The 25,319-nt window shown below is 45.0% G+C and overlaps 1 protein-coding gene across 2 annotated transcripts; it reads right to left on the bottom strand.

The window, feature by feature from the left end:
- Nucleotides 1-1,385: 1,385 nt before the first annotated feature.
- ACER2 (alkaline ceramidase 2) lies at nt 1,386-25,307 on the bottom strand. 2 transcript variants are annotated; one of them, XM_081152027.1, is made up of 6 exons: nt 25,067-25,307; nt 17,368-17,482; nt 16,485-16,626; nt 9,778-9,915; nt 7,658-7,795; nt 1,386-5,334 (listed from the first exon to the last, which is right to left on the bottom strand). In XM_081152027.1, the coding sequence occupies exons 1-6, from the start codon at nt 25,172-25,174 to the stop codon at nt 5,148-5,150; spliced, it is 828 nt and encodes a 275-aa protein (XP_081008153.1). In that variant the 5' UTR covers nt 25,175-25,307; the 3' UTR covers nt 1,386-5,147. The 2 variants fall into 2 exon arrangements, with proteins under 2 accessions (XP_081008153.1, XP_081008154.1); XM_081152028.1 differs by lacking the exon at nt 9,778-9,915 and having other exon boundaries at nt 25,067-25,286.
- Between the last annotated feature and the right edge of the window lie 12 nt (nt 25,308-25,319).

Below are 25,319 nucleotides of genomic sequence, written 5' to 3'. Positions count from 1 at the left end.
TTTCCTGTCACTTCATACTCCTGGCCATCCTTTCAGCCACTTTTCTATCACCAGTCCTAATACAAAAATAAACTACTGACTTTATTGCTATTTGGTACATTTAAAAAATAGGTTTATGGTCTGCTCTCAATTGTAAAAGCAGCTTAAAACAAGTCTTGTTTTAATGAGAAATTAAACTCATGTAAGGTTGATATTTCCCTTTCTGTAAGTTAATACCCAGGGGGACTTCCCTGGTAAACTGGATGTCACCAGGCCTGGAGGTGGTCAGACACAGAAGTGCCCACTTGAGCCAAAGATAACTCCTTAAGCTGGGGAGAGGGGCTGCCACCCCATTAAGACCAGGCAAGGCTGAGCCCTGCTCCAGAGAGAACAGAGAATTAAAACCCAAATACCACACTTAAAAATTTCAACAATGCAGAAGTACACAGATGGTAGATATACCAGACCCAGATACCATCTAAAGGTGTGTCTGAAACTATAAACCATGACAGAAGCTGTGAGGAAGATGAACACTTAAGATGTAAGTTCCCAGCCCTGTGTTTGCCCCCTGTGGCCCCTCATAATGTAAAGTGTCTACAAGAGAAGGGGGTGTGGGGAGCGCTGGTCTCTGAGCGCCCTGGGGAAAGCTGAGCTGTGCAGACACCAATTTCAGCACCACCAAGGACTTGAATCCTGGCTTAGTGTCCAGTCAGGAGGGTGTTTTGTTTTTTGTTTTGTTTTGTTTTGTTTTAAACCTGGGTTGCTTCTAGGGATATCCGAATGCTCAGAAAATTATATGCATGGGCATTTTCCTAGGGAAAAAACCCACTGCTTCCACCACATTGTCAGAAGGCTCTGTGGCCACGCCTTGTCCCCTCACCCTGGCAGGAAAAAGGGTCTTAAAAACCACTGCAATGATGCTGATAATGCTAACCCAGACTTTCTTCTCTAATGGTCATACAACTCTTTAAAACATGATGGCCTTAGAATGACAATAAAAAACTGTCACAGGAAGTTAAGAAAAATAGGTAGATAAAGAATTTTCCTGCTAAAGTCACTATTTTGAAATGTCACATGATCTTCCTTCCAGTGATTGGATGAAATCCAGCATAGAGAATTATTTTTTATATTTGAGATTTTATATCCACATGATATAATTATAGAACTTTTAATAAAAGTAATCTGCTTTGAGGTACTTTATATTGGAAATGTTTCAGTGTATTGATTTAATAGCTCTGGGCAGAAACTAACAATTAACTACACTAATTTTAAGTATGTTTAATATTATTATTATTTGCCCAAAGCACATTTGGCAAATGTGCTTTGCTCTAAAATCCACTTAATGAATTTTTAACACAGATATTTCAAAATCATTGTGGAAATAAACACAAACATACATATTTATTCACAGAAAATGCCATCGTGGCTTTAATATCAAACAAAGCTGTCAGAGTTCACAGAAAGAGCATAAAGTGCAAAAGCTCCATTTCAAAAGGACGAATTTACTCCCAAAGCAATGGAGATTACATGCTGCCCCAGGCGGTGGGCACACCCCTCATACATCACCCCCTGCATAAACGGTAGAGTACAGAAGGACTATATCTGAAAATGCTACACTTGCTCTAATTACATATTGCAGTTATAAAACACTCTTAAATCTGGTTTAATATATAAAGATACAATTCAAAAATCGGTCCCTTAGAGTAGGGGCTATTTTTTAAAAAGTCCATAGGAGAATGATTCTGTGAAATCCACTGGGAATCCCAACCTGGCCCGAGACTTCTCTTTGGCCGGCTGGAATGCAGCACCCAGGAGAGCGCTGGGTAGGAAAGGTTCCGAGTCCATCTGGGAGAAAGCAGCTCTGATCAGGGCTCTGGCCAGGCAAGCGTCAGCCCTCACCATCCCTCACAGCTGGTTCCACGTCAGTCCCAAGGGCTGAGAGCCAGGGAGGGCTCAAGTCCCGGTCCTGGAGCCTCCAAGACGGCACTGGCTCCCGTAAGCATGACGGACCATGAGACGCTTTACATGCCTGAGGAACCCAATACACACAGTAGGTGGTGGCATTTCACAAAGCCTGTGTCTGCCGACCATCAGCCTAGGCACTCTCCTGAGGGACAGGCAGAGGTCCCCCGAATGTAGCTTGTTACCAAATGGATTCAGATATCTGCTCCCGTGCACCTTAAATATGTTCACTGAAGGACTTGATTTATAATAACATAAAGGGGAGAGAAGATTCTAACCAGAACAAAGATCTGATAGCCATGCTGGGCAACTCCTAAGTGTCAAATCTCCACTTCCCTGCCTTAACAGGGTGGGGGAAAGATTCTTGATTGTACATTTATTAATGAAATAAGCCCTTCTTTAAAGCAATTACTTTAAATCAGCAAACATCAAACCTGGAGAGCCATCTATTTAACGACGATTTCCTATTACTCGTCAGTCCACGTGCAGAAGCATATCACAAAGTAGAATGCAGTCCATGATTTCTTGGGGCCCATTTGTGTCAGGCTCGATTTGCAGGGAAGAGTCAGTAGTCAGTCTCAGGATCCAGTGATGAGCTCTCAAGTGTCCAGCTAACTCGAGTGAACTTCAAAACCTGCTCTTTGTGAAAAATACCCAACTGACATTTATATTCCATTCAAACTACACGATAAACTGCCAGCTCTAAAAGACATCTATTTAAAATTATATGGGGGGTGGGGGGGAAGAAAAAAAAATAAGAAAATATACCAAAATATTGACAATGGCCGGCTGTGAGCTATAGAAGTAGATTACTTCAACTTTTTTGTAGTATCCCAATTTTCTTTAAAGAGCATGTAGTGCTATCGAAGCATTATAAATATATATGTAACTATAAATAGGAATGGTGTCATCAAATAACTTAAATAAGATTCAGTATATTCCTCCCACACTGGCAAGCTCCGGTGATTGCTGCTCAAAAGAACAGTTATGTTTTGCCCTCCTCAATATACCCCTTCCACCCTTCTTCTCAGCCCTCATCTCATTAACACTAATCTCCATAGGGCACTGTGTCCTTGTATCAAAAGCATTCCTTCTGACACCTGACCTTAGTCATCTGTCTTGTGGTAGAGGGATGGAAATAGCCCTGAGAGTCAGGGCACTTCCTTCCTTCCTTCCAACAGTCACATTTTCATTTCCAAAGGACACCCAAGAAACTCCCAGAAGGTCAAAGCCTTGAGAGCTGAAGGTAGTGTTCCCCAGGGAACAAGCCTTGCATCTGGTAGGGGTAAATGGTCCATATCTACGCTTCCACACTAAGACAGGTGGGCTTAAAATACATCACACCCCTTACTTAAGAGCATTTTTATTCTGGCAAAATGGATGAAGCCAGAATCCATGCCTGCTAAATCAACCTGAAGCGAGGACAGTCCGATAGTTCCCTTTCAAAAATTCTAGACTTGAAACCCAGAGGACTTAGCAGGTCTCAAATTCTGTTTCATGAACCACCTAGGTCTCACAGAGGTGTATTAGAGGTTCCCGAAATATTTAATTCAAATATCATTTTTAAAATATAGTTTTACACTACAATATAGCAACATGTACACTCACTCATTCAATACCGAATTTTTCTACCTTGAAAACCACCAAATTGTTCCTTTGCATTTTCACTGCCTGATATAATATTAAGGAAATGCTGTAAGTTTAACCTTAAAATAAATTTAAGCGAATAAAATAAAACCTATTTCACACTTTAGGGTTCCATAAAGATTTCTTACAGGGTTCTGCTGCTAAAATGACTTGAAAACCACAGAAGTAGAATAAAGTCATTCATTCTTAAACTCTGAATTCCATTTTTGAATGGGGTTTTCACTTTAGATCCTGTGCAAATTCTAGCCAGAGTAGGGGTTCCTGGACATGCCACCAATTACTGCTGCTCAACTCTTAGATACCTGGGACAGTGACAGGACTCCCGTCGCACAAGGACAGCCTGCCCTGCCCTCTCACAATGGAATGTTGCGAAGCAGGAAGCGCCTGAGTTAAAATGAGTATCCCTGAGGTCGTGAATTCCCACCTCCCTCCTTCAGGGGAGCCTGGAGTCTTCCATCCATCCCAGTGAAGAGGAGATTTCCTTGTAGCCAGTGTCGCTTTAGGTGAGAAAAACTCAGAAGGCAACAGCTTCCCCCTGCTGCACCGGCCAGTGACCCAGGCAGCTAGTGTGTGGCTACTGACAGCACTTAAGTCCAGGGACCAAATGCTGGGGGCAACTACAGGGAGCCCCTCCCCCTGTGAGAGCAGGGAGTGGAATTCCCACAGCAAAATCAGAGAAAGGACAGGGAGATTCTTGAGGATAATTTCCAGGCCGCAGACAGGAGGTTCCCAATGGGAAAAACGTCGCGTTTGCTCCCAATTCTCAACCAGGACCCCCATCATCACAACTGTCACGGCCCTTTGGCAGTGTTACAGGGGTCAGGCCGTGAGGAGGGTGTCTGTGTACGGGCCCAGCTATTCCTCTGTGTGCCTGAGGCTACTGGGCTGGGGGATATACAATGTCAATATTTAAAAACTCTGTCGTCTTCAAGAATGGCTTAAGTGGAGAATAGTTTTTGGCATAGAGGGGTTTTCCGGTTAGCTTTACCCTCATCCGGTCAAGTCTCCATCTCTCAGCAGAGGTAGAAGTGAAAGGATCCGCAAATGCTTGTAAAACCCGGGTGACGGCGCTGCAAGTGAAAAGTGGCTTCCTCAGGCACAGCCCTGCGTGTGTTTCATTTGCTCGGCTTTTGCTTTAAGATGGTTTTCCCAAATGGAAACCCGGCGGCCTCCAGCAGGCGGTTGGAGGGCGTTGTCTGTCGCAGGATCTGTCCAGTCAACGGGAACGGGAGGGTCTGGAGCCCAGGACAGGCTCTGGAGCCCGCAGGCTCTCAGGGAGGAGGCAGCTCCGAGTCCCCCACTGCCACGGGGGGCGCAGCCCAACAAGCCACCGCATCTAAAAGTGACGCTGAGAAGACACACCTAGCGCCTCAGTCCACTTTGCATCTTTGGGAACAGTGGGGTCTGGTGGTCCTCAGACACACCAGTGAGAGCCCAAGGGAACAGAATTTAAAATAAAATAAAATAGACCCCACCCCAACTCTGAGAACCCCAGGGCCTTTGCTGGCAGAAGCCCTGCAGAGGACGCCTAGGCAGGGAGGCCCGTGTCGCCCCCTCCGTCACGTAGTCTTGACTGGCGATTTCTTGTGGGCGCACAGGAGGGACACGTAGGGGACCCCGATGAAGGCCCATTTCTCGCTGGGCCAGAACCTGATGACCGGGCCTTGCTCAGGGATCTCGGAGGCGGCATCGAAGTAGGCAAAGCAAACGCAGCCCAGGTAGGCGGCCAGGCAGATGAGGATGTGCCTGCGAAGGGAGGCAGAGGTGAGACCCGACCCGCAGAGGCTGTGCTGCCTGGGGGGGGCCCCCCCAGCCCTCTGGCCTAACCCACCCCTCCCGCTGTAATGGCCCTGGGGCCTCTTCTAATTAGGAAGGGGCAAAGGTGACCAACAAGCCCCAGAAGAGCTTGAGAATTATAAATCCGGAGCAAAGGGAGCCTGCTTTAGAATGTTCTAAAATATTCCGGCTTGGTAACAGGAGCAAACATGCAAATACCTCTGGGGTTCAGCCAAGACTGAGGCCCAAGGATTTAAAACTGGCGCTAAGAGGAAGCGATTATAAAGCGTCCTCACTGTGAAGTGTCATGGGACACGCACAAAAATAATGAAGGTCATACACAGGCATCAGTAACGAAAGGCGTCCATGGCCTAGGATTCGGTTTAAAGAAGAAAAAAGGACCAGTTGGCATCATGTATAGAATGATGCTATTTTTGTTTTTAAAAAGCAGAATCAAAGAAATATAGATCCATAGTCAGGAAGGATACGCCTCAGGCCGTGAACAACTGTCATGGCTCTTTGGTAGATGGAATTAGGAGAACTTCTCTCTTTCTATATTTCTATGTTGTTTAAACTTGGTATAAAACAAATATGTCATTTTATAACTGGGGCAAAAAGATGGTTCAATTTTGAAACACAAAGCAGAAAGTACACCAAGTTTAGAAACAAATTAAGTTTAAGCCAAAGTTATTACAGTGTAATCTTTGAATTTTACTTAAATTGCCAGTGTGCCCAGGGAACTTGGATTGACAAAAATGTACCATATCTTGAATGAGGTCATATAGACACAGGTGGATACATTTATCAAAACTCATCAAAATATACACTTAGATCTGTGCATTTTATTTTATGTTTTCAAGGGGAGAGCAGGAATGCAGTCCCCGCTACCACAAGTTTATGCAGTCAAGTCTCCCACATTTGGGGAAATTGCAGGGTCAGCCCATCGGGAGTGCAATGGATAAGCCGTCCCCTGGGAAAACCACCTTCGTGATCATGGTATCTTCCCTACCAGGTAAGTATAAATCTGTGCATTTTATAACCTGTAAATTATAATTCAACAAATATACAGTGTATAAATTCACTAGTGTGAGTCAAGACTGAACCTAAGAAATATCAGGCAATGTCCTAAGGCTGGAATCCCAATGTGAGCTGTCTTTTTTATTTTGCTGTTTGCAAAGAGTTCTGGAAGTCCCCAAGCCTTTTTTATAAAAAAAACTATTTTGTTTTTCAATTACAGTTGACGTACAATAATGAAAGTCCCCAAGCCTTAAACTGAGAGCAGATGGGCTCTCATGGTGGATATACGCAAGGTCACATGTTCAAGGAAATATAAGCGAATTCTTTCAAACCATATAGTTTTAGGCATCTCCTGAGAGAAATCAAGCGGCATCTGAATCTAGATCTAACAAAGTTTTTCCAATTCGTTACCAATAGAATTCCCTCCTGGATACTCCCAATTTGCAAGGGACATTCTACACGTATTTCTCCCATTCCTTACTATTGGTTGCAATTAGCAGTCCCAGAGGGAACGATGACTCTGGGCTTGGAGCTGAGGTGGGTCCTAGAAAGGAAGCCACTGAATTTCTTCCTCAGCTTTCTGAGCGCAGGATTCTGCACACCGGGCAACCTGCTTCTTTGTTTTACCTAACAGGGTATCCTGAGCATTCCAGGTACAGATGCTCAAAGTCCCTCTTATCAAACTCCCTAGGCTGGTTTTATGTAACCAGCTGGTGTCGTGAACAATTCACTTTACTTCTCCGGGCCTGTCTCCACCTGTGAAATGAATGGGTGAGACTGTCCCTAGATGACCTGTGAGGCCCATGCTTTCACCTGGTCATTCAAACCCAAAAGGGAACCTGAATTGACAAAAATGTACGATATCTTGAAAGAGGTCATATTTGCCTCATTGTGGTTCCTGGTTGGACATCCCTGTCTGGTCCCCACATCTGTCCCAAGCCTTCCCCACCTCCCTCACCCTAGAGATCTAGCCAGAGCTCAGGTGACGGATTCAGTTTTCAGGGGCCATTATGCTTTAATAATGGAGCTAGAGGTCAGAGACCTGGACTTGAATCAGAAACAATTAGGTCTTTCTGGCTAAGCCAGCTCTGTGGAGCCCATTCTGCTTTGGACAATAGTTTCTGTTGCTTCTGAAACGTCGGACAGTCTCTCGGGGGAGAGAAGGGCACTCGGGCTCTGCTCTGTCCCCTGGGCACACCTGTGCGACCTGGAGTGAGAGTGGGGCCTGAGGACAGTGCAGACCCCTGTCCCGCCGCCTCCCCACCGGCAGGCTTACCACACACAGTGCAAGTAGGGGAAGTGGAAAGACGACAGCAGCTCACAGAAGGCTCGGTCACTGATCCAGCAGAAGAGGGCCAAGGTCCACCAGAGGCCAGAGAAGAGGCCCAGCTTAAATACACGGACATTGTCACACCTGCACGAGATCCAGAGGCAACTAGCTGTCAGTCCTGGATTCCGCCCACCTCACTGGCCACTCGTCTGGTTCCTCACATCTCCCCAGTCCCTTGGCACTGGAATTCCTACCCAATACACCGTCTCACCAGCTCATGGATGTGAATCCCATAAGTACACAGAGCCATACCTCTCACCCAGGCCCTCCCTGACTTCAGACTCACACCCCTGACTACCTTCTTGACATGACCACCAATGTCTAACATAGACCTAGATCGAACATGTCCATCATGGACTCCTAACCTCTCCCCCACCTGAAACCTGTCCCTCTCCAGCCCTCTCAGGAAAAATCATTCCATGCTTTCAGAAGCTCAGGTCAAATATATAGACACTTTATTTTGCACTCTAAAAGGCAAAATAAACAGGCCTCTAGCCTTGCCATTTTAAAAGGTAAAATGAAAACCGACAGAAACAAATATATAGACAATTAGTCTGGGAAATATGTATTTCCCATGATGTTTCTTTTGCTGATGCCCTAATGACCAATTAGCTGTAGTGGTAACTAGCTTGTCAGGAGCAAAATTTTAAGCATGGAACAGAAATTATGTCCTTTATAATTACTTACAAAGATTCGAGTATTAGGAAAATATGTCTCCCTGCTTAAAGATCACAATTGTGAAGCCGAATTTATTTAAACTAAGAAGTAATCTTCCCTAACCACTTGTCTTCCCTCATTTGCTCTTGTTTAAATATTATGAATTAAAAATTATTTTCCCTTTCCTTAAGCTATTTTTAATAAAATTCCAGGATAAAACATTGTTAGACTCAACAGTAAAGTCAAACTAGATTTCAGTGAATTCTCTAGAAATATCACTCAGTCCAGAATATTCTACTCACGTCAGACCTAATATAGGCCAACACCAATGAAGTGACTGCTACAAGTCCATTTCAGATGTCTTTATCAGCTATTTAATTGTGTGTTTTCTAAAGAGCTTCAAGATCTGCTAGTGCTCTGTTTAAGTCTAATTCCCAGGTCCTTGAAGGCTCCTCCAAGAAGCCAACGAGACAAGAGCAGACAGTGTGCCTCCACGGCCAGCCGGCACCCTTAAATACCTCTTCAACCCCCTTGGACCCTGCCTGGTATTGCTGACAATCAAAGCAACCCCCAGATGCAGGGCAAGGGAAAGAAATGTATATATGTCTCCTCTCAAAACAAAGACCGAGAGAAAGCTGACTGAACACATCGCACAGAGCAACGTTCACAAAGGGGGACAGACACAGGACTTAGCTAAGACACCCCATGTCCGTGACAAGGGGAGAATGAATCGTGCATTTCTAAAAGTGGGCCCACAAAAAGCGTTTTCTAAGAGTATCAGAATGAGGCCATAGTCAGATACCTATTAGTCGGGGCTAGAAGACAGTCGTGTACACAACAGAGCTTAGCTAAAATGTTTCTGGATATCAGCCTGAACTCTGAGTATACGGCTCCCCAAAGGAAAATGCTTACGCAAACAGCAAAGGCTTTGCCTGCTAGGTTGCAAATAAGAAGCCGGGTCTCGGAGAAAGCAGCGGCGTCAACAGTATACGCCAGAAGTCAGTGTTACCTCGTACATAGAAATTCACTTCTTTTTCCGTAGGAATTCTCTCCTTATTCTTGACATACGAACAAATCTATTCTCCTTGCTCCACAGTCCGCTCGCTCTGGGCTGCCTGGTCTCGGGCACGCCCGGTGCCTGCGATGCTCCCACTAGGTGAGCTTGGGCCCCCCAGGGTGTATCGGGCCCCCTAGGGTGTATCGGCCCCCCAGGGTGTATGGCACCCACGAAACAGCCGCTCCCTCTTTCTCAAAGCGAGCTCAAACCCGCTTTTGAACAACAGTCAGGAACGAACTCTTCACAGAGAGTCAAACTCCTCCTCCACACTGCGGGGGGGTAAAGGACCCGGGAGCCGGTGTGCCCCGATCGCAGGGCCAGCCCAAGGGGCAGGCAGGAGGAACGGACCCACCTCCTCAGCTCCGCGACGAGCAGCACAGTGCAAGGAACCCCCAGCGTCATCAGAGAGATGTTGTTGATGGCGGGCTTGACAAAGGCCAGGCACGTCGTAACCGCAGACAGCACGCACACCACCGCCTTGAACCTGCCCCTGGGTGGGTGACAGTGAACCAAGTCCGTTAGCTAAGGGGTCTTGTTCGGCGAGTGTGGGCAAGGCGCAGGCACTGCCGGCGGGGGTGGGAGCTGAAAGGCGGTTGTGCACCGAGCAGCCGGAGTCTAAAAACTACTCACACTCACTGGCTCAGCAATTCCACTTCGAGGAATTTATCCTTAGGAAATGATCAGAAATTTTCTAAATATTTAGCCATGAGAACGATAAAATTAGAATCGACTCCAGTCCCTAGAGGTGAGGTATGGATACTTGTTTTCTTCAAGTTAGTTTTCGGTATTCTTTCCACATGTTTTACAGCAGGATTTGGCAAATGCTTTCTGTAAAGGGTCAGATAGTGACTATTTTAGGTTTGCGGGTCACGGGCTCCTGCCACAGTCACTTCACTCCGCCACTGCAGACAATAAGCGAGTGAACGGGCATGGCTGTGCACCAAGAGAATCGACTGGCAAGGACAGGCAGTGGACCAATCTGGTCCACAGAACATAGCTTATCAACCACTTTTCCACAAGCTCCCTGATTCAAAAGAAAAAAATGTCGCCCTGGCCAGTGCGGCTCAGTTGGTTGGGTGCTCTCTCGTGCACCGAAAGGTTGCCGGTTCGGTTCCCGGTCAGGGCACATGCCAGGGTGGCGGGCTCGATCCCCAACAGCGGTGTGCAGGAGGCAGCCGATTGAGGGAGGTTTCTCACATCGATGTTTCTCTCTCTCTAAAAAGAAATATATATATGCAAAAAAATAAAGAAAAAACCTGTTTCTAGCACAAAAAAGTAAGTTTTAAAACATTCTAATAGTTTCTATATATACTGACAATCCACAGTCTAGTTAGTATGCATTGGACTTTTGTGTTGACAAGTTTTTGACATGACAGATCTTAGAAAAATAACTGATACCATCCTTCCACTCTTGAGTGGAGGTGCTTTCAGTAGAAAGAGCCAGAAATGACGACGTGACCCTGAACACGCTCCTGCCTCTTTCCCCAGCACTCCATTTCCTTATCTATAAAATGAAAAGTCTGAACTGGGCTGTCTCCAAGGCCTCATCTATGACTGAAATTTAAGAGCTCGTGATTTTCCTGAAGTTTCAGTTCTGAGCACAATTTACTTTGGCCAAGAGCCCTGGAACAGGTCACAGTTAGGAAGCTAATTTGAATTAAATTCTATCATAAAAAATCAAAGTGCACTGAAACCTTAAAAATACAAATTTATCTCTTAGAGGAAAACTGTTTATCATCAAGGCACAGGAAATCATTGATCAAGCTGCCAACTTTCTGAGTGGAATGAACAGGAATTGTAGCCCTGAACTTCGACCAGAGGAAAAAATATATACGGGAAAGGATCCAGGCAGCAAATCCCCAGAGAATCTTGTTTTTCTCCTGGCCTTGACTGGCATCCTTCAGCTACCGGGTAAAAGGCTGCCTGCACTGCCACCCCCAACATGCACATAACCCTTGGGGACCCACAGTAACTCTCTCACTGGGTTTGAGGCTCTGTGACACATGCCAAGGCCCAAAGCCTTTTTAGACCACATCAACACATAATTAAAACTTCCAAATTGTATCACATTCTTGTATCCAATGGTTTAGGATTCAGACACAGCTTAGAGAGAGGCACAGTGATTCAAAATACAGATGCTCCGGGGCGACCCAAGTGTGTTCACATTCTGCCTCCCTCACTCAGTAGCTGTGGGATCTTTAGCAAGTCACTGGACTCTCCCCAAGCTTCAGGTTGCCCACATGGAAGCTAAGACACCTGCCTGATGGTGTTCTTGTAAGCATTAGAGCACTTCACACAGTGCCTGGTACATGGTGTGTGCAAATAAAACCCACTATTACCAGTATCATTACCATTGTTTGAGAATAAATGCTATTTAAAATGTTATTATTGTTAATAACAGCACACTCTCAGGGAAAATCTGGCTGAGCTGGTGTTGCAATCACCAAAGACTCTATAGAGTATTGCCCAAGTTCAAAGGCAGCAAGCTTGACAAAACATGCTTTTTTTAAGGGGAACATGAACAGACACCTCCCATGTCAGCCAGTGGGTGTGGAGAAATGTGTTTTGGGAAGGCAGCTTAGCCAACAAGGGCCTCCTGTGAAAGCATGATTTTGCAACCAGCAGAAGCCATCAGAAATCACATGGCCAGCCCAGCTGACCCCAGAGTCACTGCAGGCCCTGAGTATGAGAGAAGTAGAAATATCCAGGAGCAGGGGCCCCCATAGGCTGTTTTCTAAACAGTGATGACTACTGCAGGCTCTGGTACTATTGTCAACTTTCCAGCCCATTATGGGTTCAAACTGGAACATAAGGTCAGGAAACTCTCGGCATCCCTTCTTCCTGTGCTCCCCAAATCAAAATCTAGCAACCCAATACCATGATCATCACGTTATTATAACAAAGCTGTTGCTATTATCATTACTACATTTAAAGCAGTGGTTTTCACTCTGTCAGACCCTCTGCCCATTTTTAAAATCAAGTATTTGTGATGTCCCTTTTACTCCTCTGAAGTAAAATGCAGTTTATGGATGAGAAAACCTCCCAACATTGTGACCACTATACAGTTCCCAGATGTCCCTTGAGAGGCAGAAATGTCCCTGATTAAGATCCACTGCTTTAAACTACCCTATAGGGTTAAAACATAGCCTATTTAGTTAGGACAAGCCCCTGATAGTCAAGGGACTGCAGCACTTGGTCCTGGAAGGGCTACCCCTGTCATTTTATAAGTGAGGAGCTGATAAGGCCCAGAGAGTCCATGATGGTGACCCCAAGTCATAAGTCAGCATGAGAGCAGGACAAGCAGACCCTGGCCTGCACCCTTGCTATTCCGGAGCCAAAGACTGAACTGAATTATAAAGTGAGGTCTCGCCCTAGATTTTGTAGGAGCAACACCTTAAAATCACAGCTAGATAAATTATTTTAGAAATGGATACAATTAGCCTATAGTACTTCTTTGTTCTTGTTTTTTTCTCAAAATAAAAAGGTCTAAAAATTATTAATATCCATCAATAGCAGAGTGTATGTCCTGACAATTCTTAGAACATTCTAGGCAAGATGAAAGAAAGTCTTTCTTTTTTTAAATCCACCAAGTATTCCTCTTTACATAATAAACCTTTTTGCTTGCTGTTCTAGACACTTATCTTCAAAACACTTATCCATATTAGCCATTCATAACAACTGCTAGCCCTGAGTGAATCCTTAATACACTTTACAAGATTTTATCATATATTTCTAACCTCATGAGGTGGATACTTTTATTATCTCCACTTTACAGATGAGCAAAATGAGGTATCAGAGCTTTAAAAAAAGAAAAGGAGAGTAGATTGTGATTCAAATCCATATCTGTCTAATCCGAAGTCACTTAGCCTCCAAACTTTCTCTTCTCCAGGAATCTCACACCTGAGCTACTCTTAATATGTTCTTAGAAATATTCCAGCAAAGTCTAGATCACAAGCAAACAAACAAAAAGGAGAAATAAGTAAATTTTAATTATCTAGTAAACTCAGGCAGCTAAACCACACAATCCCTAGTCTACAGAAATCTGGGTTTTGACTTGAAATCTATGTCTGGCCTGTCACTGCCCCTGCAGAGCAGCCACCTGTCACGGGCGGTGAAGCCACACAGAAGGGCTTGCTCTCCTTGCTTTCCCCATCACTGGAAAGCTGAAGACAGACAAACTGAACCGACATCCTTATTTAGAGTGAGCTACTTTTCCTGCAACATGCACCTTTCCTTCCTTTGCGCATTAAAATCGTCAATGACCATTCTCTCCTGTTTGTATGCACATCTCAGAAATGCCAGGCAGAAATCTCTGCGTGCCATGGGTAGTCACGAGAGCCAACTCTGATTGAGACTCACCTAGTTCTTAGTGCCGTAGGAAGTGCTCTGCAGAGTCATCTTGCAAAAACCCTATGACTTACCTAATGTTACAGATGAGGAAGTGGAGAGTTAGAGTCAAGACCAGTTATAGAGTTTACAAACAGGGAAGCTCGGATTCAAACCCAGGTATTCTCCAAGGCCAGGGACATACACATAGATGGTGGTCAGTGCCTCCAAAGGACTCTGCTCAAACTCTGCAGAGGAATGGCGCAGGTGATGGAAAGGTCCCAAGGGGTCATAGACCTCCCTGCCTCACACTGGGTTTTCATTATTAAAGTTGGTAAGCTTGAATTACTACAGCCGTTGCTCTAATTTCTTGTCTCCTGCTCATAACAACATTCCCTCGCTCCCACCTTCGAGAAAGGAGAAAACAGTTCTCTCTTATGAACACATTAAAAAACGTCACTTGGAATTTCAACCCAGGCCTCCAGAAGTGCCACAAACAAATAAACAAAATTCCTATTTCTTCAACGTCTTGCTCAGATCCCAGAACTTGAAAGATGAGATCCAAGAGCAAAGTAGAACCGCAGCTCTCAACCTACCACACGCCAGGCCCAGGGAAAGGATGGGGGGACTGGTGGGCACCCAAGGAAACGGCATAAAAAGCCAAGAGGAAATGGAGTGTTTATCAGGCAGAGTCAGAAAGCGGGCCTGTTAACTCACCTCAGGACCCTGCCTAGTGCCGCCTCCACCCCTCTCCGTGACCTCTCCCCACCTCACGGCTTTCTGATCACCCTCAGTCATTCATTCTCTTGAAGCCCAGCAAGGAAGCAAGACAAGACTAGAAACCGGAGACAGCAGAAACCAACCTGCCAATATGTAAAGTATATTTCCTCCACTGGGGAGGCCTCGGCCAGACGGAGGCCGCATTTCATCCACGACAGGAGCACCTCCTTTCCACTTCTACTTGTCCACAGCTGGTTCTTTCTTTCACTCTGTCTCTCTGCCTCCCTTGCTCCTTCCCTCCCTCTCTCCTTTCCTCTCTCTCACTTTTTTTTAAATATATCTTTATTGATTTCAGAGAGAGGAAGGGAGAGGGAGAGAGAGAGAAACATCAGTGATGAGAGAGTCATTGATCAGCTGCCTCCTGCACGCCCCTGACTGGGGATCGAGCCCAAAACGCCAGCGTGTGCCCTGACTGGGAATCGAACCCCGATCTCCTGGTTCATACGTCAAGGCTCAACCGCTGAGCCACGCCCGGCCAGGTATCCTCTCTCTCATTTTCTGATAAGTAATCTTCTTGAGGATACTTCCTTCTGCTCCATGACACTCAGATAACACCATTTAATTCAAATCCTGCCACCCAGAATGAAGATTCTATAGCTAATCCGTTTAAAGTATGTTTTCTCCCTGCCTCATTTAAAAATACATGTTCATATTAAAAATTAATATGTGCTGTTTGTAAAAAAAAAAAAAAAAAAAAAAAGGAAAACAGTACAGATTAAAGGTAAAAATGAAAGTTCTCTCTCCACCCCAATTCCTAAGAATGGTAGTGGTTGCTGTCATTCTCCTGGGCATTTTTGTCCACATACAAAGACATATACTCAAAAAGAGGTTATTTCATTCATTCTAAAGCTACAAGAATATTACACACACAGTTCTACCATGTGCTTTTGCAGCCAGCATATTTCATGGACACGCCTCCATCTCAGTCCATAGACAACGACAACAGACTTCGTCTTTAACAGCTGCATAGCTCCTGCCCCTATACCAGCTTGCTTAACTGAATTCGAATCTTCAGACTATTCATCCATATATACCTTGACAAATCACAGTGTCCTATCGAGAAACATGTGGTTAATATGTTCTGGGAACATTTCCTATCTTTATAAGGCTGACTCTCTTCTGTTCCTTCAGATATTAACACCCTTACACAGCCGCTCAGGAAGGCATTCCCTACCCAAACTCTAAACCAGCACCCCAAGTTACTACGACCCAACCAGTAATCAGCTTCATTTTCATCATAGAGCTTGTCTTTCCCTAATGGTATTTATGTGTTTGTTTGCTGTTTCACAATCTCCCCAACCTCAATGTAAGCTCATCCATGGCAGAGGTTCTGTTGTTTAATTTACTGCTATATCCCGGTACCTGAAAGCCTAGAAAAATGCGTTAGTAAATAAAAGTATTCGAAAAGTATTTGCTGGATGAATAATCAATCATATAAGCATAACACAATGGCTATTAAAATGCATCCCTTCCTGAAATTCTGGGTTTCCAGTTTGGAGATGTGTGTGTGTGTACCTCTCATCAGAAGCAAAAACACTGCAATCTGACAACTACAGTATCTATGGCTCCAAGAACCATTCCTTAGTGGATCCTACTTTAATTTATAAAATAGTGGAGATTGAACTAAAGGAAATATTCTAGCAGGAAATCAAAGGTCTTTGAACTATTCAGAAATTTCTCCCACTGAAAATCTTTCCACTTTTTCTCACATATAATAAGGGAGACATTTGGCTTTTTGTCCCTAATGTGACATAAATTCTTCTCCAAGCATATTAGAATTCCCCCTTTCATCTGTCAGTTTATTAACACTGCCAGACTCTAAACAATCAGTGGATATTAAACAGGTGTGTGATAAGCTCATCACTAAGCTGGGCTTCATCGTGTACTTGATATATACATTATATTGGGTATTGCACCAAGCAGTCAAGACAACAATGTTTAGCACACGCTTACCTGTCGTTCCGAAAGATCTTCGGCAGATACCTTCTAGGGAACCACATAGCCAGAGCACACATCAGAACCCAAAGGATTGCAAGTTCATCAAGCATCTGACCCAGGAAACTCAGAGTTGCATGGAAGTAGACGGATCCAATTCCTAGAGTCAATTACAACCAATAAAAAAGGTCACCAAAGAAGAAGAGACTCCCAAATTCAATACACCGCTTAAGGATCGCCCTTGCACCAACCACAGTCACAATCAGCGGGTCACTCTCTCTCTTTGAAAAGAGAAACTGAAAGAAGAAACTCACACCACCTAGGCACGCAGCCTTGAAGTCTAGAAAGAGGATTTCGAGCAGGGCCTGCCTATCAGCACATCGGAACTTCAATGATTCCACCGTCGGGCACATTCTGTTTTCACCCACTAGCCTTCAGGGACAGGCAGTAAAGAGAAGTCAACATGCCCTCACCCCTCACTGGCAGGCGTCCCCAATCTGCCTGTGGGAGGAAGTGGAAACTACCCAAGTATTTCCCAGAACAATGAAGGGTCAGACAGCTAGGATGTTGCTGTTGTTTTCACCTGTAGTCCATTAGAAACCAGTGTCATCAGAGTTCAATTGTTTTGCAAGGCTTTTTCAGAAGTTCTCAGAAACTGCACTGGCACGCCACCAATAGCAATTGCATTAGTGAACCCTCAACACAGCGAAGTGACAATGACTGCCAACCTTGTTATAAACCCATATTCAAGAGAGTCCTTTTGGAGGAAGCGAGCAAAATAAAAGTTCGCTAAGACGTCAGAGTGGCTTTGGTTTATAAAACATCATGTTCGAAGGAGACAGGAAGTGTTGGAATTCCATCTCCTCCCTTTCCGGCCATGCTCCCAAGCGGACCCACTTACCCACGACGACTAAAAGGGTCCAGATTAAGTAGATGCCGCTGTTGAAGCACGTTGCGTACTGACGGAACAAGCACATGCAGATGGGCGGCAAAATGAAAAACAAGACGTTGCTGATCTGGGGGGAAATGTAAAAAGGAGAGAGAAATATCAAGGAAAGGGGCAAAAAACAAAGCAGCTTGTTTTGAGTTATGTCCTTTGCAAACTGAGCTGAATGTGGCCATGCACCTTGTTTAAGCACCTAAGCTTTTCTTACTGCAGATGCACACCCCGGGAAACGTAAAACTTCTTTAATAAGCACGCAGGGGGCTCCTTCCTTTCTCTCTGGGCAAAGAAGCTGCAATAAAAACACTGCATGCAGTCTGTGAAAGCTGCTCAGGCTCCCCCTGCGCTCAGGGAACCAGTGACTCGTTCTGTTTCCACACAGATGAACCAAGAAGCATTCTCATTTACTCGCACGTACATTTTGAAAGATAAGATCTGTACTCAATAGCAGTAAAAATAAAGTTTAATAAAGGTGAGAAGGACTGGACAGGTTCGAGCCCCCAGTAATTTTCCGCCAGCAACGCCAGCTTTCCTTCCGGGCCCACGTGAAGGCAGGATTCTTCCCAGTTCCCCTTGTCATCCTTTGTCGCGCTCTCACCCTACACAAAACCCACTCTGAGGTGAAGATCAAATTTGTGGGTTCTGTCGCAGCTTTAAAATGATACCATTTTATCTTTCAGACTTTCGTGTGGATTTAAGCCTCTCTAGTATCTCTCCAGAAGGCACTTGGCTTTTTTAAAAAACATATTCTATCTAATGTAATATCAAAATACTGTCATTTCCACATGTAGCCACTACTTAAGTATCATTAATAAGATATTTTCCATTCTCCTTGTTCACACTAAGGCTTTGAAGCCTGGGGTGAATCCCAGACTGACAGCACCTCTCCTTTAGAACCAGCCTTATTTCACGTGCTCAGTAGCCGCACGTGGCTACCATACTGGACAGAGTAACTCCACACCCTCACCTCTCACTTTTTAAAATTTATTTTTATAAACTAAAAAATAAATTTTATTTTTAAAATTTATTTTTTCTTTTCCCCAAAAGAAAACCCTAACCCATTAGGCAATTGCTTCCTATCTCCCCACATACACACAAGCCCCTGACAAGCACTAATCTGCTTTCTGTCTCTATGAATTTCCCTACTCTTGATATTTCATAAAAGTGGCCAAGGTCAGAGAGGCAGCCACCCTCGGAGCTGGGCCAGTGCTCTTCCCACTGCCGCCCGCTGGTTTTCACCTCCAGCTCACCCAGCCACCTTCTGCCCTCCTTGGCTTAGCTCCCCAACGAGTATCAGAAACTCTGAATTGCATCACACACTGTGCACATCCGACCTGCCCCATGACGTAAAGGTGGCTCTCCTTCTGTTACACAGAGAAGTAGAAGAAAGGAAAGAAGGTAAAGGGTTCTGGAGGAGGGAGAAATAAATTGTTATGCCACAGCTAACTTAACACCTAATCTTTCTTTCACCTACATGAATGTGTTCTCCTTATTAGAAGAAAAAAAAAGAACACATTACAAAGCTAAAACCTCCCTTCTTCTGCCCTAGAGACAACCATTGTTCTCAGATTCACAGTCTTTGACTCATTTTCTTGGCAGTGATAAGAATACATCATATCATATATTGTAACATTATCATCCCACAACTTTCTTTTTTTATATTTTTTTAAAATGTTTTTATTGCCTTTTTAGAAAGAGAAGAAGGGAGAGGGAGAGAGTGAAACATCGATGTGACAAACATCGATTGGCTGCCTCCCGCACGCCCCCTACTGGGGATCGAGCCTGCAACCCCGGGCATGTGCCCTGACCAGGAATCGAACCAGTGACCTCTCGGTTCATGGACCGATGCTCAACCAACTGAGCCACACTGGCCAGGGCTGCAACTTTCTTTTCTCATTCAACAACACCTTTTCTCATTCAACAATATGCCTTCCAAGCCTTTTCATCTTAGTTCATATGAATTTATCTCACTTGCTAGAAGGGCTGCAGATGGCAGGAGTTTTTTTTAGTCGTTCTCCAGTGGAAGGACAACATTTACAGCCCCACCTACAATGTTGGAAAATATAACATTTGTTTTTTACCTCAGTATATCTTTATTGCTTCAAGCCCTCTCAATTTCCCTTGCTTCAGCCAAGTGTAGCTAACTGCTGTCAAGCTGCCCCCAATAGCTCTGTCAATTTATATTACCACTAGCAAGGTACACACGAATCACTTTAAATGTACTTACACACTATTCATGAAAGCATGAAGTCGTTTATTATACCTGCAGTAAAATTATACTTCAAAACATTTTTTCTTAATGTACATATTAGGGTGTTCAATTTAGAAACACCATTTTAACAGATGCTCCCAAATAACATGAAATCACATGACTACTTCTGCACAGCCCGTCTATTGACATCTGCTGGCCTCCACCAGGCCCTTCAAACAAGTCAGTCTATGAAAAGGAAAAGATGAAATTAGAGGGAGACGCTGTGCAAGACAAAAAGAGGAAGGAACTCCCAAAGAAATACGGAAAAGCAAACAAGCAGTAGTTAAAAGATGGATTCAATGGCTCCATATCTACTGAGAAATGAAACTTCCCCTCAAAATCGTGTGGGTCACTAAAGTTGAAGAACAGTTCAGCCAAAGGGTATTTTTTAAAGCCTATTGTTGGATTATCCTTTGGAGAACTGGATTATCTAATGCCTGCAGAACAGATTCTTTTAATTAAAAGGAAACCACAATTTTAAAATGTATTATTTCCTTAGAAAGTCTCTCATTCTATGAATTCCCACGTAACATTTGCACCAAAGCAATCTCATGCACACACTGCTATCTCATCCTGATGCATGTGAGTGGGCACTTTCCCAGCAGAGGGTAAATACTGACAAAGCAATAGGCTGTAAGTTTTTCTCAATAACAAGTTCATAAACAGATATGGGTCATTACCCTGGCTAAGAAAATTGTCTGTGTATCTTCACTCTATGCACATTCCTAACTATCCATCCCATGGCTCCCCTCCTGCCTCTGAGGTACCAAGTGTCCTGGTTTGCCTGGGACTAAGGAGGGTTGCCAGGACATGAACCTTCACTTTTAAAATCAAGGAAGTCCAATTTTGTCCTTGGCAAACCAGGACAAGTTGGTCACTCTACACAGAAATCTCCTTGCAAAATCCCCCCACTCTACCTCCCACAGTGTACCAACTCCATGCAGAGTTCTAATAACACCCGGGTGACTTTCACACACCTTTATTATGGCCCTCATCACCCAGATGACTATGGGTCTGGTCTTTGTGACAGGCACATAGAAGTTGCCCAGTAAATGGATGGATGGATGGATGGATGGATGGATGGATGGATGGATAAGTATACTCTATAGATAACGGGATGTGGGCTTTGGCTTATAAAGAGAACTCTACATTCCTTATCCTGATGATTGGGGACAGAGCTGACTGGGGGAGGTGACAGATCATGAGCTGATTTTATGCGTATGTTTTGCTTCAAGGCTTCAGCACCAGTTGATTTCCTTCCTGAGTCACTGCCCAGCAACACAGTTCCCAAAGGCTAAGCCCAGTGGTTAAAAGGAAGACCCCCCACTTTTCTCCAAAGCAGCTGGGTCTGGAGTCAGCTAGGCCTCTTTAGTGTGACTGGGGCCTAAAAACTTAAAACATAAAAAGAAACTCAATTCAATAAAACTTGTATACAGAAGAAATAATACAAAATATGCTCAAGCAAAAGGCTGTGTTTTTGGAAGAGATACTTGGGTTTGGCAGAAGCAAAGGATGATAAGATTTGGGGCAAGATGGGAAAGGGGTGGGGGGAGGTGAAAAAGGTGAAGGGATTAAGAAGTACAGTTGGCTGTTTCAGAATAGTCATGGGGATGTAAAGTACAGCGTAGGGAATAGTCAATAATATTCTAATAACATTCTAATATTCAGTAAGACTCTAATAATATTCTAATGTATGGTCTCCGATGGGTGTGAGATTTACAGGAATGATCACTTAGTAAGTTACACATGTCTAATATAATAATATATGTCAACTGTAATTGAAAATAAAAAAGATTTGGGGCAATCTAGATTTGCGGGACCCAAAACCAAAATGCTTTGTACACCTGAACAATGTCGGGGGGGCATAAATCAGGGTACTCCGCCCAGAGGCCATTTAGAATACCTATCAGCCGTTAAAGTAAAGATTCCCCTTGACACAGCAACTCCCCACCGAGCGTTAGCACTTGCAAAAGTACATCCAGATGCATATATGAGGATATTCATTGTATCACTCTTCAGAAACCAAGATGAAAACAATAAAATAATCAGAAACTGCCCTAAATGTCCATCAATAAGGAATTGACTGGTTAAATAAATTAGAGCCAATCCATTAAATGGAATACTGTATAGACACTGTACAGAGGAAGATAACTCTACAAGAGCAAATATGGGACTATCTCCAAGACATATTAAGTGAAAAAACCAAGGTGCAGAAGAGTTTCTGTAGTAGTCCCTCAATTGGGTTGGAAAAAAAAAACTTAGATTGGGTTGTGTTTACAATATACATACATATTTTATATGCTCACACAAATAATACAAGTGCTTTTCATATACCTAGAAAATGTCTGAGCCCTGGCTGGTGTGGCTCAATTGGTTGAGCGTCTCCCATGCACCGAAAGGTCCCTGGTTTGATTCCCTATCAGGGCACATGCCCAGGTTGTGGGCTCAATCCCTGGTCCAGGTGCATGGGGGAGCAGCTAATCGATGTTTCTCTCTCTTTCTCTCTCCATCTCCCTTCCTCTCTCTCTAAATAACCAATAAAAAATATTTTTTAAAAAGAAAATGTCTGAAAAGATACAAAATAAAGGGTATTTTTCACTTTATAACATGAATACTCAGAATTTTTTTATCATAACCATGTATTACTGTTATAATAAACAATAACAAAAACAATAAACTACTTTAAACAAACTTTTCTTTTCATATCAAACATCCTATCAAACAGCCTATAGATCAAATAGTTCATATCAAACAGCCTATAGATCAAATAGTTCCAAGGCAGGAGTTTAAGTTAAAGAAAACTGAATAATAAAGACATGTATTATGCCACATAAATAAATCTAAGGTGCTGTAATGGCACTTGTATCTTCACGAGTAGTATCTTAGCAGAGTCAGATGGACCAAGTTCTAACTCTAGTTCTGCCGTTTTCTTGACCTCAGCAAGTTGCATACTCCGTCTAGGCCCCAGTTTCCCCCTTTATCAAATGGGAACAGTCAATAGCACCCACTGCCTAGGGCAACCCAGCAGAGCTTCAACACATAGCAAACAATTAATGGTGACCAGTAACTGAAGTTGTAGTACTGATGTGCTACCCCAAAGACCCATTAAGAAGGTTCTGAATCTCTCTCCCAGGCTTCCGATTTTATATCCTCAAAACCTTAAACTTCTCCAAATTAGTAATAATTATTATTTTCTTATATAATGGATAACTAGACCTGCTGCCTTACCATGAGAATTTAATGAGATGTTAATCACTAAGTAACAGTTCCCTGTCTTCCTCAATACAAGACTAAGCGGTTTGCCCTGTGACATACAAGCATCTGCTGATAACTATGGGGCATGGGAACAGAGAAGCAGCTATGGTTTTTGCTAAACCCTTTGGACCTACACTCAACAAAGTTTGGTGACCAGCCACTTCTCTGAGACCTTCAGCTCTCTGCTTTGTTAAGCAAGTTTTGTGGTTTACAAGTATCCTAGAGAATGAGGTTTGTCAGGCAGACCAGCTGGGCGAATCTGCCCCAGGCGCTGCAGCTAAAGATCAACAGTTTATTTCTAAAAAAGATTTTGGCACTCACGGCATAACTGCTCCAATGGAACCAGATTAAAAGAAAAGACAAAATAAATTCTCCACCTCAGCCAGCACATTCTGGGGCTTTTCAAGGCAGCCTCTGAGCAGCTATACACTTTTTGGTCAAATAACCCAGACTGACTTTCTGTTGGCCTCAGATTCCACAGATAATTACTCTGCAGAGAGTATGAGAACTGGTCCCCAAGTTGCCATTTCTTCTTTAACTCTGGTGAAATCCTTAGTAGCATTGTCCACTTTCAAATGGAGAACCTGAGTTACCACTGTTGAAAGTACCCAGCCCAGCTCCTGCTGGGCCTCTGTGGGCGCGTCCACACCTGATAGCATGAGCTGAGAAAGGTGGTACAATCGGTGAGGTGTGGCCACCTCCACTAACTGTATCTACGAAGAGCAGAAGACCAGGTTTTCTTAAGGAACTAACCTGGGCATGTGAAAGAAGCAGGAGTGTTCGTATAGAGGGCAGCCATGGATTTCAGCAGGAAGAGGAGGGAGAGTGCAGACTTGTGAATTGAGGCCCTGCCTCGCCAGAAATGAGAGCATCACAGCTCCCTTCTCAAGAGCTCAGTTTCCTCACCAAGGACTAGAAGGACGAGCACCAGCTCAGCAGAGGTCCCTCCAGGCAATAAGATGCCAATGTTCTCTCCAGCAAATCTAAGGTGAAAATCCTAAAGAACAGCCTCAAATTCACAATGAACCTGAAACCAGGAGTTCGTTTTCCCCGGTAGGGCAGTGAAAAGATGAGCCACAGAAATGAGCACGCAAAGTCTTACATTTGGTACCAGAACCCTGAGCCATGGGCACAGCAAAAAGAAGAGGTATTTCCCGCCTGGTCTGCGTGGCTCAGCGGTTGAGCACCGACCTGTGATCCAGGAGATCCCCGTTGATTCCAGGTCAGGGCGCGTGCCTGGTTTGCGGGATCAATCCCCAGTAGGGGGCGTGCAGGAGGCAGCCGATCCAGGATTCTCGCTCATCATTGATGTGTCTAGCTCTCCCTCTCCCTATCTCTCTCTGAAAAGAAAGATTTTTTTTTTTAAACAAAAAGAGGGGGTATTTCCCTCCCCGGTGCAAGCTTTCCCTCCCACAAAAACTAAAAGCACACAGGATTCTGCGGCGGGAAAGTTTCCGTATCTAGAGACCTAGCCAAGTCGAGAAAACATGTACACAATCACCCCCAAATTTCCCTTTCGCGCCCCTGGCTTAATAACTGGAGAGTGCACAGGCCTGGGGGAGTTTAATTGGGAGCTGGCATTAGACCGGGTGCCAAGTAAGGCAAGGAAATAAGAGCTAGTAGTAATTAACTTGATTCTGGCCAAAAGTAACTCGACCTTCTATCGATGTATTTGTGGGGAGGGGCAAGTGCGCGCGGTCGGAGGGGCCCTGCTCCCGAGACCCGCCGGCGCGTCGCCCCCCGCGCTGGGACTCCCAGAGCCGGTATTCACAGCAAAACCGCACAATGCGACCCAAGTGCGTCACGCCACCGAGATCCTAGAGAAGTAAGGGAGTCGTCCGGGCGGGTTCGCCGCCCGCCGCAGACCTAACTGGGCGATAGGCTAACGCGGATCACTGGCTCCGGGACGGGTGGGGACCGAACAGCACCATAGAGCCGTCAGAAATGACAAGAGGAGGGAGCTGAGCCCAGGCGACGGGGGTGGGGACAGGAGAGAGGGCAGACGGAGAGCTGAAGGCGCGCGCAGGGCAGGGGGCGTGGAGCGCGCGCCCCGGAGCCGCGCGGGGAGCTGCGCGCAGGTTCCAGGCGCGGCGGCGCCAGCGGGCGGCCCCCCCGCGAGCCCGCCTGCCGTCCCCACTCCCGCGCCCGCACCGTGTTGTAGAACTCGGCGATGGCCGGCACGATGGTGTAGTTGTCCTCGCACCAGTCCACCTCCGAACTGCCAGCCCGCAGCTGATCCCACCAGTGCGGGGCGCTCATGGCCGCCCCGGGGCATTGGAGCAGGGGCTCCTGCAGCCGAGAAGACGCCAGAGCGGCTGCTGCGCGCCGACGGCGGCGTTGGCGACAGCGGCGGCTTTATGCACGGCCCGCGGCCTCCGGATGTGGCGCCTCCGGGCCGCCCCCG

Source organism: Miniopterus schreibersii (assembly GCF_964146895.1).
Source record: "Miniopterus schreibersii genome assembly, chromosome: 11".
In the NCBI taxonomy this organism is placed as follows: Eukaryota; Metazoa; Chordata; class Mammalia; order Chiroptera; family Miniopteridae; genus Miniopterus; species Miniopterus schreibersii.
This window is presented reverse-complemented; position numbering and strand designations above follow the sequence as displayed.

Bases quoted from the DNA above. Each gene is read 5' to 3' on its own strand.
- ACER2 (XM_081152027.1), bottom strand. From the start codon at position 25,174: ATGAGCGCCCCGCACTGGTGGGATCAGCTGCGGGCTGGCAGTTCGGAG. The intron at 16,627-17,367 runs GTAAGTGGGTCC...AATTGACTCTAG, and splicing joins GACCCTTTTAGTCGTCGTGG to GAATTGGATCCGTCTACTTC. The intron at 9,916-16,484 runs GTAAGCGTGTGC...TCACCCACCCAG, and splicing joins AAGATCTTTCGGAACGACAG to GGGCAGGTTCAAGGCGGTGG.